At 50.7% G+C, this 14,873-nt stretch overlaps 1 protein-coding gene across 1 annotated transcript; it reads left to right on the forward strand.

The window, feature by feature from the left end:
• The first annotated feature begins 1,989 nt into the window (after positions 1 to 1,989).
• Positions 1,990 to 13,381, forward strand: LOC135887826 (zinc finger protein RFP-like). The gene is made up of 7 exons (XM_065415599.1): positions 1,990 to 2,416; positions 3,401 to 3,496; positions 5,261 to 5,491; positions 6,656 to 6,678; positions 11,148 to 11,263; positions 11,878 to 11,907; positions 12,867 to 13,381. The coding sequence occupies exons 1-7, from the start codon at positions 2,003 to 2,005 to the stop codon at positions 13,379 to 13,381; spliced, it is 1,425 nt and encodes a 474-aa protein (XP_065271671.1). The 5' UTR covers positions 1,990 to 2,002.
• Positions 13,382 to 14,873: the final 1,492 nt, after the last annotated feature.

A 14,873-nucleotide genomic window follows, 5' to 3' on the forward strand; every position in this document is an offset into this window, starting at 1 on the left:
CATCCCCAAGAGTTATTTTGTGGTCCGGGAAGTAAATACCTTCCTGCAGCTGTCTAAACAGACCAGAGTTCCTGAACACGCGAGCGTCATGAACCTTGCCAGGCCATCCAACGTTGATGTTAGTAAAACGTCCCTTATGGTCCACCAGTGCTTGCAGCACCATTGAAAAGTAGCCCTTTCGGTTGATGTACTGGCTGGCCTGGTGGTCCGGTCCCAGGATAGGGATGTGAGTCCCATCTATAGCCCCACCGCAGTTTGGGAATCCCATCGCGGCAAAGCCATCTATGATGGCCTGCGCGTTTCCCAGGGTCACTACCTTTGACAGCAGTACCTTCATGATTGCCTTGGCTACTTGCATGACAACAACCCCCACGGTAGATTTGCCCACGCCAAACTGGTTCGCGACTGACCGGTAGCTGTCCGGTGTTGCAAGCTTCCAGAGGGCTATGGCCACTCGCTTCTGGACAGTCAGGGCTGCTCGCATCCGGGTGTCCTTGCGCTTCAGGGCAGGGGACAGCAACTCACAAAGTTCGAGGAAAGTCCCCTTCCGCATGCGAAAGTTTCGCAGCCACTGGGATTCATCCCAGACCTGAATCACTATGCGGTCCCACCAGTCCGTGCTTGTTTCACAGGCCCAGAATCGCCGTTCAACAACATCCATATGCCCCATTGCCACCGTGATGTCCTCGGCACTGGGTGTCGTGGTTTCAGACAGGCGTGTGCTACTCTCGGAGTTCAGGTCCTCACCCCGCTGCCGTAGCCTCCTCGCCTGATTTCTCTCTATCTGCCTCAGTGAAAGGTCGATGATGAGCTGCGATGCGTTGACAACGGCCACAACTGCAGCGATGGTCGCAGCGGGATCCATGCTCGCAGTGCTGTGGCGTCCGCACTGTCACTGACCAGAAAAGTGCGCGAACTGATTTCCCGCCGGCGCTTTCAGGGAGGGAGGGAGGGCGGTAGTGACGGACGGATGAGGACAGTTACCCAAAAGCACCCTCGACAAATTTTTTTACCCAGAAGGCAATGGCGGCTCGACCCAGAATTCCAATGGGCAGCGGGGACTGCGGGAACTGTGGGATAGCTGCCCACAGTGCACCGCTTCCAATGTCGACGCTTGCCCCGTTAGTGTGGACTGACAAAGTCGAATTACTGTCCTTAGTGTGGACACACACGTTCGACTTTGTAATATCGATTCCACATATTCGATTTAACTAAAATCGAACTACTCTCGTAGTGTAGACATACCCTTAGTTACACAAAAAAAATACCCAAATACCCAATTTGACTATTCCTCTAATTGCACAAGACAGGTTACAAAGAAATAAACATAAACCTATTTATTTCCTTCACTAATACTCACTACTTGATAAGGGGCTGAATTCTGGAGCTTTCCCACTCCAGTCAAAAGTGAAACTCCACAAAGGGAACTTCCCTCCTTTCCTTTGAACCATCTTGTCCTCCCATTGGTTCGTCTGGTCAGGTGTCAGCTAGGCTAGGTGAACTTCTTAACGCTTTACAGGTAAAAGAGGCATTAACCCTTAACTATCTGTTTATGACAGGTGGGTACATTAATACACACTTCTTTTTTCTGTTTACATGCTTTATGGGTTTTCAATCCTCCCCCTCCCTCTCCATCCCCTTCCTTTGCCCCCTTTTATATGGTGGCTGCGTGCACAGAGGCAGAGCGGGAATGAATTGCAGTTTGAAGTAGACTCCCTATTTTAAAAACGTGCCGTGGTAATAAAAATAAGGGGTATGGTAAGCAACTTTTTAACTCAGCTTTTATTTATTTATTTATTTATTTATTTATTGAGATGAGCACTCTTCCCAGCAGAGAGAGGGTCACCTTTCTCATCAGAGCCCCCAGGGGCTGGGAGAACTCACAGACACAGCTGATTCTAGCTCAGCCAATGAGACAGACCCAGGAAGGGAGACACCCAATTCCTGTCCCAGATGGTTGGAAATTGAAACTAACTTTTGGTTACCCTTCCCACGAGGAGCCATGGCTGCAGAGAGCCCTGCAGAAAGTCTCCAGGATGAACTTTCTTGTCCCATCTGCCTGGAGTATTTCAAAGATCCAGTGATTATTGAGTGTGGGCACAACTTCTGCCGGGCCTGCATCAGCCAGTGCTGGGGGGAGACGGAGCCAAACTTCTGCCCCCAGTGCAGAGAAACTGCCCAGCAGAGAAACCTGCGGCCCAACAGGCAGCTGGGGAAGGTGGTGGAGTTAGTGAAAGGACTGAGGCTCCAGGCGGTGACAGAGTGCGATGGACAAAGAGTGTGTGAGAGGCACCAGGAGGCTCTGAAACTGTTCTGTGAGGAGGATCAAACCCCCATCTGCGTGGTGTGTGATAAATCTAAGGCTCACAGATCTCACAAGGTGGTTCCCATAGAGGAGGCTGCCCAGGAGTACAAGGTAGGAAATCTCCGCCCAGCATCAGTGTTTGTACCTGCGGGGTTTTTCAGATATATTTCCAGGCCCAGAGTACAGCAGCTCATGCAGACATCATGTAGCCTGCAGCTATAATTGTGGGTTCCCAGGCTTTCCAATGTTTGGGTTTCCTTCTAGTGTCACTGGAACTCCTCATGTCCTGCTGTCATAAAGGATGAGGTTTTTTTGTGTGTGCTAACTATAGTGTTGTGATAAAGATTTTTAACCTTACACATGGATCTCTGCTCTGACTTGAGGACTAATTTCCATGGGTGGGTGGGGAAAAATATTCATTCTCTTGTGATGCCCTTTTCCTCAGCTAATATTTCTGTTCCAACACACGTTCCTGCTGAGCGGGACACACCGGAACCAGCACTGCCAGCCCCCACTGTTCTAAAATCCTGAGATCTTTGAAAAGATTCAATCAGACTCTGGGAATTGATCCTCCCACGCTCTGCTTCATTCATTTCAAACCAACAGAGAAATAACTTGATTCTTGGTCCACCAAAAGATGGTGGATGCGAGGTGAGGCAGAGGTGTAGTCAGAGCTCCTGACTGGTGGACAGATGATGAAGAATTTTTGGAGCAAACGTGACACCATCTGTTTTACTAGGATCAGCAATGTGAGAGCAGAGTTGTAGGAAAGAGATCGTTATTGAGCACGCTGAGAGGCACTAGGGTTTGTACATTGGCAGCCAGGGCCCAGTTTGCGCTCCTAGCCCCCAGGTGTCAGAATGAATTAGTTCTCCTCTGTTACCTGCTGCTTTCCCCCAGTTCCTGCAGTGTCCGTGGCCTGGCCTGTGAGTTGCCATGTGGGTGCTCTCCCGGCCTGCTGCTGGGTTAAACAAGCTGGAAAACTAAATCCGTGCAGCAACGTTATTGCGGGGGGGGGGGGGGGGGGGAATAATTGCTCCTCAAGCTCCAAAAGAAAAAATATTAACCCCCCCACCCCCATTTGTCTTTGCCCAGGAACAATTCCAGACCCGACTGCAGGCTTTGAAGGAAGAGAGAGAAAAGCTCCAAGGATGGAAACTGACAGGAGAGAAGAGAAGCCCAGAGTACCTGGTAGGTGCCCAGTGTTGTTAACCAGGAGGGCCGTGGGGATGAATGTCAGTGTGGGAGGTTTGTGCGTCTCTCTGGGGCCGTGTGCTGCGGGTTTGGGTTCGTGTGTGTCTGTCTCTGTTCCCCTTTGTGGGCTGGAGTGGGACTGCGACTCCTTGCCTGGCTCTGGGGCAGATTCCCCAGGAGCTCTGGGCAGCCCTAGAGCAGGGCAGACACTGATCGAATCCAGCAGCAGGTGTAGCCTGTGCTCCCCTCTGCTCAGAATGGACGGGATGTGGGGTCATGACCCTGCCTCCTCCCTTCAGCTCTGGCAGTGCCAAGGCTGTGTTAATGGTCCATCCCCAGCTATCAGAGAGGCCTGCTCGGCTCAGCTTCAGGCTTCATCTTTGTCTGTCTCTGCCCACGCTGTCTCTTTCACTCTATGCAGTGCCGTTGTAGCCCTGTTGGTCCCGGGATATTGGAGAGACAAGGGGGTGAGGTGAGATCTTTGATTACAACAATTTCTGTTGGTGAGAGAGACAAGCTTGCACACTGCCCAGAGCTCTTCTTCAAATCTGGGCTGGAGAGCTCTGGGTGGCTTGAAAGCTTCTTTGGAACGACTTCTGTTGGAAAGAGAATCAAAGATATCACCTTACCCCTTGTGTCTCTCTCTGTTATTGATGAGCACTAGAGAGTCAATAGCTGAGTGACAGCCAAGCTCTCATGCTAAGCGCTGATGGTTTCACAGTGCTCTAAAACTCACCTGCATCCTGACGTTGTCTTAGAAAATCACTGTGCCCTATCCAGGCCTGAGACAGGATTATTGGACTGAATCAGGAGTCATGTGGCCAAGGGGCTGCACAGGTGAAGGGCTCAGACGAAAAGAAGCTGACATTCAATTTGTCTCCCATTCTTATAACTTTTCTGTGCCCGCCTATGGCTCAGATCATAGCACCGATCAGCCCCAATTGAGCTGGGTTGGATTGGATTTCACCTTGGCTAGTGTCTGGCACCCAGGGCCACACCAGGGAAGCAGCACCCTAGAAGTTATAAGTCTTTCAGTCTCTGTAAATATGCATACATCTTGGATACGCACACGGGAAAGTGATATGAGCATGCTCCAGGAGACAGGTGCACCTCAAGCCAGTGTGCAGAGCTGTAGCAGGCAGCTGTGGAAAGGGGGCAGAGTTAAGGTTGGGTGGCAGGGTGTGAGGGAGGCGCGACCTTTACTCTGCATTCCCTTGTTTTCAGAGCTGTGTTTGTCTTCACTTCGTTCTTGATTTCATGGTACAAGTTTATAGCCTGGGGCTGCACTAGAGATCCTGATCTATGCACAGTTAGCTTTTAGGCACTGAATTCTCATGTCTCTCCAGAGGTGTGGCTGGGCGTCCCTCCGCGGCATGTGAATATCAGGAGCTTCCTCAGTGTAACTTGGGAGTTTTGGTTTGTTTTCTTCTTGTGTGTTTTCTTTACCCCCTTCAGTCTCTCTCAGGAAGTCTCTGCTCATGTACCTCTGAATCCTGCCCTGTCTACTGCTGGAAGGATTGAGATTGTCACAGTTCACTGATCACAAACAGAAACAAACCATGTCAGAGGGGAAGGAAATTTAGGATAAGGTGGGACTTTCTAGGAAAATCTCTCTGGTCAAATGAGGAAAGTTTCTGTCTGCTTTTGAGGTGTTGAATATTTAGAAATTCCCCCTTCTGCTCAGAGGGCTGTGTGAAATCTCCTCTGCCTGTCAGTGTGTCCTTGACGTGCCCTTTCCCTGTTTGTGCCTCATCTTTACAGGGAAAGACAGAAGCTGAGAGAGAGAAAATTGTGGCTCAATTTAAGCAGCTGCACCAGTTTCTGGAGGAAGAAGAGCGACTCTTGCTGGCCCGGCTGGGAGAGCTGGAGAAGGAGATTGTGAAGCTGCAGGATGAAAATATCACCAAACTCTCCGCGGAGATTTCCCGTCTCAGTGAGCTGATCATCGAGATGGAGGGGAAGTGCCAGCAGCCAGCGAGTGAATTCCTGCAGGTGAGACCTCAGAGCCTTGGAGATATTTGGGAAATGGATGACCGGGGAGACCCATGTGGCTTGGCGTGCAGGATCCTAACACTACAGTAGAACTCCCTGTTTCTAGTTTTTACATAGGAATCCTCTCTCTCGCTCTCTCTTTAATGGTACCTCATTTTATTGTTATGAACTACTGTTAAAATGTGAATTCTCTGGTTTATGATCACTTCCATTTGCTTCTGTTTTATTATTCTCTTTTGTTTTATTAGTAATTTGATTAGGGGTATGGAACAGCTTCCATCTGAGCAGTGATTAAAAAGACTGGGACTGTTCATCTTAGAAAAGAGGTGACTAGGAGGGGATATGATGGAGGTCTATAAAATCATGACTTGTGCAGAGAAAGTGAACATGAAAGTGTTTTTTACCCCTTCACATTACACAAGAACCAGGGGGTCACCCAATGAAATGAATAGGCAGCAAGTTCAAAACAAACATAAAGATGTGCTTCTTCATAGACCTCGCAGTCAACCTGTGGAACTCATTGTCATGGGATGGTGTGTACGCCAAAAGTATAACTGGATTAAAAAAAGAATTTGATAAGTTCATGGAGGATAGGTCCATAAATGGCTGTTAGCCAGGATGGTCAGGGACACAACCCCATGGTCTGGGTGGCCCTAAAGCTCTAACTCCCAGAAGCTGGGACTGGGGATGGATCTCTTGACATTACTCTGTTCTGTTCATTCCCTCTGAAGCATCTGTCAGAAAACAGGACACTGGGCTCGATGGGCCATCAGTCTGACCCAGTATGGCCGTTCTTGTGTTAGGAGTGAAGGAATCTGGGAGAGGGGCCCCTTTGTAAGGTTTAGATTTTATAGTATTCTGGGTCCATTTCTGGCCCACATCCCTGCGGGAACGGAGCCCGTTAATAACACACATGAATTCATCCATCTCTCCTGAGGCAGGGAAATATTTAAATAATGTGATCCCCATTTCACGGAGAGAAAGGGGGACTCTGTTTTGGAAATCATCCCAGGCCAGCTGCTGTTCTCCCCATGACACCACCAACACCCCTGAACCAGGATCATAGTGTGGCCCACCCCAGCCTCTTCTCCACCAGCCGACTTCCTTCTCGTGGTTATCACTCGTAACTGAACTCTTTGTTCTCTGTCCCCTCCCCCTCTCTAGGACGTCAGAAGCACCTTGAGCAGGTATGTGGCTCCGTCTCACTCTCAGGGACACGTCGCTGAGCGGGGGAGGGGCTTGAGCCCCATGCGAGGTCCCCATCACCTCAGGGCATCACAGCCAACTGTGAGGGGCAGTGTCACCCCTCAGATCCAAATCTCCCCTCTTCTGATGTTACTCCTGGGATTGATACTCTTTATTCGAGACGGTGAGATGACGCATGAGGGCTGGTTAATAGACCCAAATAGATCCTTTAAATCTCTTGTGTTCCAGGGAACGGGAATATGGACCCTTCCAGATCAGCAGTGTTCAAATATGTCCAGCTTGTGTCCATTTGGTGCCCTGCGTGAGGTGATTTGGGGTTAGTGCAGTGGTTCTCAAACTCTTGTACTGGTGACCCTTTTCACATAACAAGCCTCTGAGTGCGACCACCCCCTTATAAATTAAAAACACTTTTAAATATATTTAGCACCATTATAAATGCTGGATGCAAAGCGGGGTTTGAAGTGGAGGCTGAGGGGCCTTTGCCTCTAGTTTGAGAACCCCTGGGTTAGGGTCTCCATCCATTTCTGACTGGGCAGGAGTCCACACCACAAAGCTTAGCGGAGTCAATGCAGCTTGTTGGCCCATCTGCCTGCTCCACTTCCCCTCGATGTCGTCTCTCCCCAGGTCATGCTGGAAACAAACTGGGCCGCAGCGGGTGAAGCTTGTGCTGCCCTTGCCTGAGCGGTACCTGCTCTGAGGCCAGGATACATAGAACAATCCAGCCTCCAGGCCCCGCAGTCAGTACTGGGTTTACCATGGCACCATGGGGCTGGGCCCAGGCTCCAAAGGAGCCCCGGCCCGCTCTTCTCCGCCCCCCACTCTCTCCTGCAGATACCATCAGCGTTAGTGTGCAGCTGATTTCACAACTCGTGGACTCCCAGAAATCCCTTTTCGGTATCCCCTTGCACCACTGCGATCACCCCTTCGCTATAGATGTGAAACTTCATTGGCATATGTGGTCGTTCTGATCAACAGCTGTATGTGGAGAGGCTGGGTTCCCCCGGGTCCCCCCCACCCCTCTCCTCTTAGTGTTGAAAGGGGACCTGTAGCTCAGCGCATCTTGGATTCCACAGCTGCCTGGGAAGCCAAAGCTGCAATGTGAATCCACGTGATCGCTTTTAGTTCACAGCCCCAGCTCTGCCTGCACGCTGGGCATCAGTGTAATTCTTGCTTTCCCCCAAGGAGATCACACCCACTCCATATGTCTGACACCCCAGGAAACGGAGAAATCAATAATGCATAGATTCCAAGGCCACAAGGGATCATAGAGAGAGAATCTCGTCTGCCCTCTTCTAGACCAGCCTAGAGACCTACCTCAGAGCTTTTAGAAAAACATCCCGTCTTGATTTAACAATGGGCAGTGAGGGAGAATCTACCAGAACCCTGGGTACATATTTCCAGTGGCTAATTACTTTAAAATATAAAGGCACTTGGGTTTGTTTTCTTTATAATAATATTTCTGCCACCGTATCCAGGCAGGCAACTAGCTGAGTGAGACTGAAAGACGGAGGAAGAGGTATATGCGCCAAAGCAGCCAATGGCTTATACGAGCATTAATGTCAAGTTTTGGCTTGCGCTAGTTGCTGGGCAGCGGCTGTTTAACCAGCATTTCAGCTGGGAGCATTTCTAGTTTGTGCATTTCAAAGTCTGCCTTTGCTGCAGAAGAAAATCCAGCCAGTGATCAATCTCTGGTCGTTATTTTAAACACAGCTTTGGGATTCAGAGGGGAGAGCCAGAAGGAGATTTTGTCTTTCAAGGAGGCTCTGCTGCTATTTTAGGCAGAAAGGGTGTAGCAATAATTAGTGACAGCACAAGCTAATCAACCCTCTGCAATCACATCCGCCAATTCCTTTAGCACCCTCGGATGCAGCGCATCCGGCCCCATGGACTTGTGCTCGTCCAGCTTTTCTAAATAGTCCTGAACCACTTCTTTCTCCACAGAGGGCTGGTCACCTTCTCCTCATACTGTGCTGCCCAGTGCAATAGTCTGGGAGCTGACCTTGTTCATGAAGACAGAGGCAAAAGAAGCATTGAGTACATTAGCTTTTTCCACATCCTCTTTCACTAGGTTGCCTCCCTCATTCAGTAAGGGGCCCACACTTTCCTTGACCTTCTTGTTGCTAACATACCTGAAGAAACCCTTCCTGTTACTCTTAACATCCCTTGCTAGCTGCAACTCCAAGTGTGATTTGACCTTCCTGATTTCACTCCTGCATGCCTGAACAATATTTTTATACTTCTCTTTGGTCATTTGTCCAAGCTTCCACTTCTTGTATGCTTCTTTTTTGTGTTTAAGATCAGCAAGGATTTCACTGTTTAGCCAAGCTGGTCGCCTGGCATATTTACTATTTGTTGTCAGATGGTACCGGTGTGGTGCTCTGCTCTGTTCAATGTTGATATCAGTCGGCTGCGTGCGTGTGTTCCCTCTGTGTGCTGCCCTGGCTTTGCACAGATAGCTGACACAGCAGACCCCGAGAGAACCCCCAATGAGCACAGACTCTCCAGCTCCCCAGATTAGATATCCAAGGTGCTGCTAAGGTGCTGCTAGCTAGTACATAGGTGCTCCCTGGCAATGGACTGGGTCAGTCAGTGGCGGGACTTTCCACTGCCCCCTAGGCCAGACAAAGACGTCCACTCAGGGGTGCATTCTTATACACAGGTACAAACAAGTTACATATCACTCCCGACGTATTGAGGTGCAACCCCTCTACGTAATATGGTGCCGCCTCTCACCTTGTACATGTTGGTTCGAACAAAACAACTCTATCCATCATATTATCCTTTTGTCCCTGTCCTTGTTATCTGTGTGGAATGTGCAAGTATCGGAGTGTTCTGGTATCTCTAGTGTCCAGTACCTTTTAGATATGTGTATTTTTGCAACATCAGCCCTTTCGTTGCCAGCTTCTGTGAGCAGGGCCTGCCTCTGGCTCACAGCTTAATTTTGCTTTATGTTAGCAAAGTCTTGACCATTACGTTAGTTCAGGCCTTAGGCCTCATACCAGGCCTCTGATAAGGGTTTATGTTTCAGGGCCTCATCTTACTACACTATTCTTTCTACACATCGGGATGGTTTGTTCCTGCAACCTCAATAAGGAAGGAAGGGGGGGAGGGGAGATGAAGCAGTGGGGAAGGGGCATGGGATGGGGAAGAGAAGGGGATGGGGGAAGCGGGGGCAAGGGTGGGAGCTGGAACCCAGCATGCGGCATCCCCTTGGCAGAAGGTGGGGCTCCCCTATTAAGCAGGCCCATTGAACCCTCACCCTGACAAGCCCCACCTCCCCTGCATCTGTACCACCGCGAAGAGCCCCAACCACTTGCACTCGGACCCCCACCGAAAGGAACCCCACCTCCCCTGCACGTAGACCCCCCCCGCCCCCGCTGAGCCCCAAACACCTTCACCTGGATCCCCTGCAGAGTCCCATTGCCCCTGCACCTGGAACCTCCCAATGAGCTTCTGTGCATCCAGATCTCCCACTGAGCCGCCCACACCCAGATTGCCCCACAGAGAACTCTCTTACCCCCACCTGGATTCCCCCCACACTAAGTCTTTCTGCACTTGGATCCTGCTGCCGGGCTGAGCCTGCTCACCCACACCTGGTGTGCCTGGCACAGGGAGACAGGGCCCCAGGGTGTTTCTGGGGCAGGCCTGGCCCTTGCATTGTGTCAGGGTCGGGTGCAGCCTCACTGCCGAATCCCTGTCCCGGGGTGGGGTGGGGTGGGGGAAGGCTGCAGGGTAATCTCCCACCTCCATGCAACCCATGGCCTGTGCTCCCCACTGCCATGTTGGAGCCTCCACATTTATTTATTGACAAATAAAATTTGCAGAATTTTAAAATATTGTGCACAGAATTTTTAATTTTTTGGTGCAGAATCCCCTCAGGAATATGGGGTGTTGTGCAGCTGTGATGGTGGAACTGTGAGGAAGGTGGTGGGCAGTGGGGAGGTCTACGGGCGGGGGGCGCTGGGCGAGTGGAGTGCAGGGTGCTGTGCAGTTGTGGTGGGAGGCCAGTGGGGGAGGTCTCTGGGAGGGGTGGGGGCTGGGCATACAGATCTGTGGTGGAGATCTTTGGGAGAGCGGGCACTGGGCATAAGGGTAGGGCACTGGGCAGGGGGGCGGTGTGGTGCAGGCCTGCCCTCAAGGGGAAGGGGCATGTTGGCAGCACAGGGCTGGGCAGGCCAGTGTGCATCTGGCATCTGCAGGATTGTAAACCGTGCCCGCCTGCTAGGCTGCACCTGCCACGCTGTGCCTCATTGCCCCCAACCCGCCCTTCACTCTGGAGACTGACCATCCCGCCCCCCTGCACCTTGCCCCATGCAGGCCCACAAATATCTTTTGCGCCGGGCCCACAAAAAGTTCATCTGGCCCTGCCCGCAGTCCAGCAGCGTTCCCTGAAATACAGAAAAAGTCGTGATTTAAAATCAATTAAATAGAGAATTCTGTTTCTCTCCAGGTGCCAGCAGGGGAAGTTCCAGCAGCTGGTAGAGATTTCTCCTGATCTGGCAAAGAGACTTGGTGATTTTACCCAGAAAAACATTGTACTAAAGGAGACTTTGAGGAAATTCCAAGGTACTGAGCAGGGATTGAAAAAGGAAAATGGAGTCTGATCTCTGTGAATGTTGGAGGAAACGGGCTGTGTCCAATTAGCTGCGAATGTAAAACCCACTTTAAGAACATGGAAGAAATATAGACAAAGTTTTGAATTAGCTAAGAAATTTCCCCCCAAAATATAAGATATTTATGGAGGAACAACAATAGTCCGAATGTGATTAATTGTCGCCTTCCTTGCCCTTATTCTTGAGGACTGCAAAGTACTTGGTTGAGTGAAACTCTGTGCTAATGCAGAGGGCTCCATCTTCTCTTCCTGAGTCTGTTTCATTCCAGTCTGACCTGTCTAGGAATTTTCTCTTGTAGAAAGGCGAGAAACACTAAATGCCACATAAGCCGTGTTTATAACTAAGTTGTTAGTGCTGAAAGGGGTCCATAAGCCTGATACTGGCCCACCTACATATGGGCGAGTTTTACACTGTCTCTCTCTGTATTTCTCTCTCTGGGTCTCCCTGCCTTGTCCCCTCTGTTTATGGCCCAGAACTAAAGCACAGTTATTCCGATTAATTGTAGAAATCCTGCATGAAACATAATTTTGATACCATGAAATCTTTTTCTCTCCCTCTCCTCCCTAGACGCTCTGATGTTTGAACTGCAGACAGCGAGTAAGTGGATCTCTGGTAAAAGGGGGTAGTGGAATGGGTGGGGTTTTAGATGGATTGAGTGAAAAGGACAGTTTGTGTTTGTGGCACTGGATTCACTTGAGGAAGAAGCTTCTGAGATCAAACAAAACAGAGGCCCCCATCCATAGAGTGAGCATTGCAAGGTAGGGGGCTGGCCTTAAGCACTCTAATATATATTAAACCTTTAATTGGTGTACAATGTTTTGATTGAGGGCTCTGACTCCTCCATTATGCTGAGGGGGTGGGTGCCTGGTCTGACCCTTCCTCGGTGTGTCCATAGGCCATCGCCCCCTTCTGTGTCTCTCCTTGTGGGTCCCACCTCTCCCTTCCCCCATGGCTCTTGGGTTGCCAACTAGGCCCCTCCATCCTCTCTGTCTTTGGGAGGTCTTCCGTGGACACTGCCTCCTCCTCTACCATACGGCATGGGCTGGGGGCCCTGCCCTGATGTACCCACCAACTCCCTCCCGCCTCCTTCCACCCAGGGCTACTATCTTCTCCCTTTGTCCCAGCTGCACTGGGCTTTGTGCTCCCCTCTCTGCTGCCTCCTTGATTCCCTCTGACTGGGGGTGTCTCCCCAAGAGGCGGCTGAGGCTGATGCCTCTTCGGTCCCACCCCAGACTCTGCTGCCTACCCCGCCCCGCCCTGTCCCTGCTGCTGGGAGTGGGGAGCCGCAGCACGGGGAGCAGGAAGATGCAGCGGGGGAGGAGATGGAGATGCAGAATCTGCAGCTATAACAGCACCTCTAGGCCCTGGGAGGTGGGAGCCGCGGTGAAATCCCTGCTCAGCTCCAGCACAGAGGAAGCTCCCTGAGACCCAGGACAGAGAGGCAGGAAATCAGGGAGGGTCCCAGCCAGGACGGGGCTGCTGGGGAATGTGAGAAATGGTCCCAGCCTCCCCAGTGGCCGAGCTCTGCCCCTAATGCTCTGATTCTCTCTCCCCAGTGACTCTGGATCCAGACACGGCTCATCCTGAACTCGTCTTGTCTGCGGATCGGAAAAGCGTGAGACTGGGAGACACACAGCAGCGAGTGCCCAACAATCCTGAGAGATTTGACTGTAATCGCTGGGTGCTGGCCTGTGAAGGATTCACCTCAGGGAGACATTGCTGGGAGGTTGAGATGGGGGATGGGCAATGCTGGGCTGTGGGGGTGGCCAGAGAGTCTGTGAGGAGGAAGCGGGGGTTGAGTTTTAACCCTGAGGAGGGGATCTGGGCTGTGCAGTGGCTGCATGGGGATCAATATCAGGCTCGCACCTCCCCTGAGACCACAGTGTCACTGGGCCGGGTCCCCAGCAGGATCCGGGTTTGTCTGGACTGTGACGAGGGGCAGGTGGCATTTTTCAGTGCTGACAACAAGGCCCCGATCTTCACTTTCCCACCAGCGTCTTTCAATGGGGAGAGAATCCGCCCTTGGTTCTGTTTCTGGGACAGTGAAACCCAGCTGAGACTCTGTTCCTGATGCACAAGGTTATCTATCCCCCTGCAGGCCATGAAATGGGCTTCTCTAGCTTCTGGCACCCTCATTTCTACAACCCGGGAATCTAAAGTGGGCTGGTGACCTGTTCTCCCCCCTCCAAAAAACCAACCAACCAAAACCACCCAACCCTCAGGGACATTGACCAGCCTGTTTGTCACTGTTCTCTATGATTCCGGAGGACTCTAGCATTCTGCCTGGTCAGAGAGCAAGAGGAGGAGTCCTGGGTGAGGGAGGACAGTACAGGTGGCAAATATTTGGGGCAGGGGAGGGACAGGAGAAAATGGCTAATCTTCACTTTTGATGAGTGTTTTCTAGAATTTAATAAAGTTATTTTTATATCAAGCCTGCGGAGGTTGTGTTTTATGGTTCCCACGCTCATTGGCTGCTGCAGGCGTTTTTGTTTTTTCACCAAGTGGATTCCATATCTTCACAGCTGTAAAGATGCTGAAATGTTTGTGTCTCACAATGATTTCTCTTGTCTCCTGCTGCGTAAAATATAGCACTAAACCCAGGAGCCCTCAGAACTACTTGCTTCACCAGTGTGGGGTTTGTTTGCTTTTTACTGACATGCTCGGTGGGGTCGAGGTGGGTTATAGGCCATTGGAATTGCAACAAAAGCAACCCCTCTGGAATTGCAACAATACTAATGATCATGTCTCTGCTAGGCCACATTCAGGTGCTTTCACCCAGTGTCTGTTGGATCCGAATTTCCCAGCCTGGGTGCATCAAGCATTCAGACAGTACAGTGACATGGAGCTAGTTACTGGTCCAAACTTTTCATAGAGGAGGGTCACATGCGTAGTTGTGCGGCACCTCTACTAGCCGTGTTCAGAAATAAAAGGGCATCATCGTCTGTTCGAGACCTTGCACGTATGGTGTGTGCTATACAAAATGGCGTCCTGACCCTGCACGTACAGTATGTGTGAGGTCATGACTCATATGGTGTATGAGAGATCATGCCATGCTGAGGACACCATTTTGTAGAGCTGGTCTCCTGCAGGGACAGATGTCTTCGGGGACCAGACGGAAATGGTCCTGTGGTTGGATCTTGCCCACGGGCCACCAGTCGAACTAGCCTTATAGGTAGGGTGACCACCCATCCCTGATATCAAGGGCCTGTCTCTTATTTCATTGATTTGTCCCTTAGGGTGGCCACCCATCCCTTATTTAAAGGGACATCCCTTGACCACTGTCAGCATTAAATTGATGATGATTGCATTGTATATTTGAGGGCAGTAGGAATTAACACTTGAGAGAAAAGTGCATGATGTGCTACGGGAAATGGTGTTTGCCTAAAATATCCTTGAAAATAAAGAATTGCCCCTTATTTTTCATGTGGTCTTCCCTTGTTTCCATCCAGCAAAAGTGATCACTCTGCTTGTTGGTCAGAAGAAGCTAGGCAGATAGGGGGTTTAAAGTTCCTGTCTGTGTAACTGTAACAGAGCATGGCTGTGGACACACACGTCACAGTCAC

The sequence above is a fragment of the Emys orbicularis genome, chromosome 13, assembly GCF_028017835.1.
Source record: "Emys orbicularis isolate rEmyOrb1 chromosome 13, rEmyOrb1.hap1, whole genome shotgun sequence".
NCBI classification, from domain to species: domain Eukaryota; kingdom Metazoa; phylum Chordata; order Testudines; family Emydidae; genus Emys; species Emys orbicularis.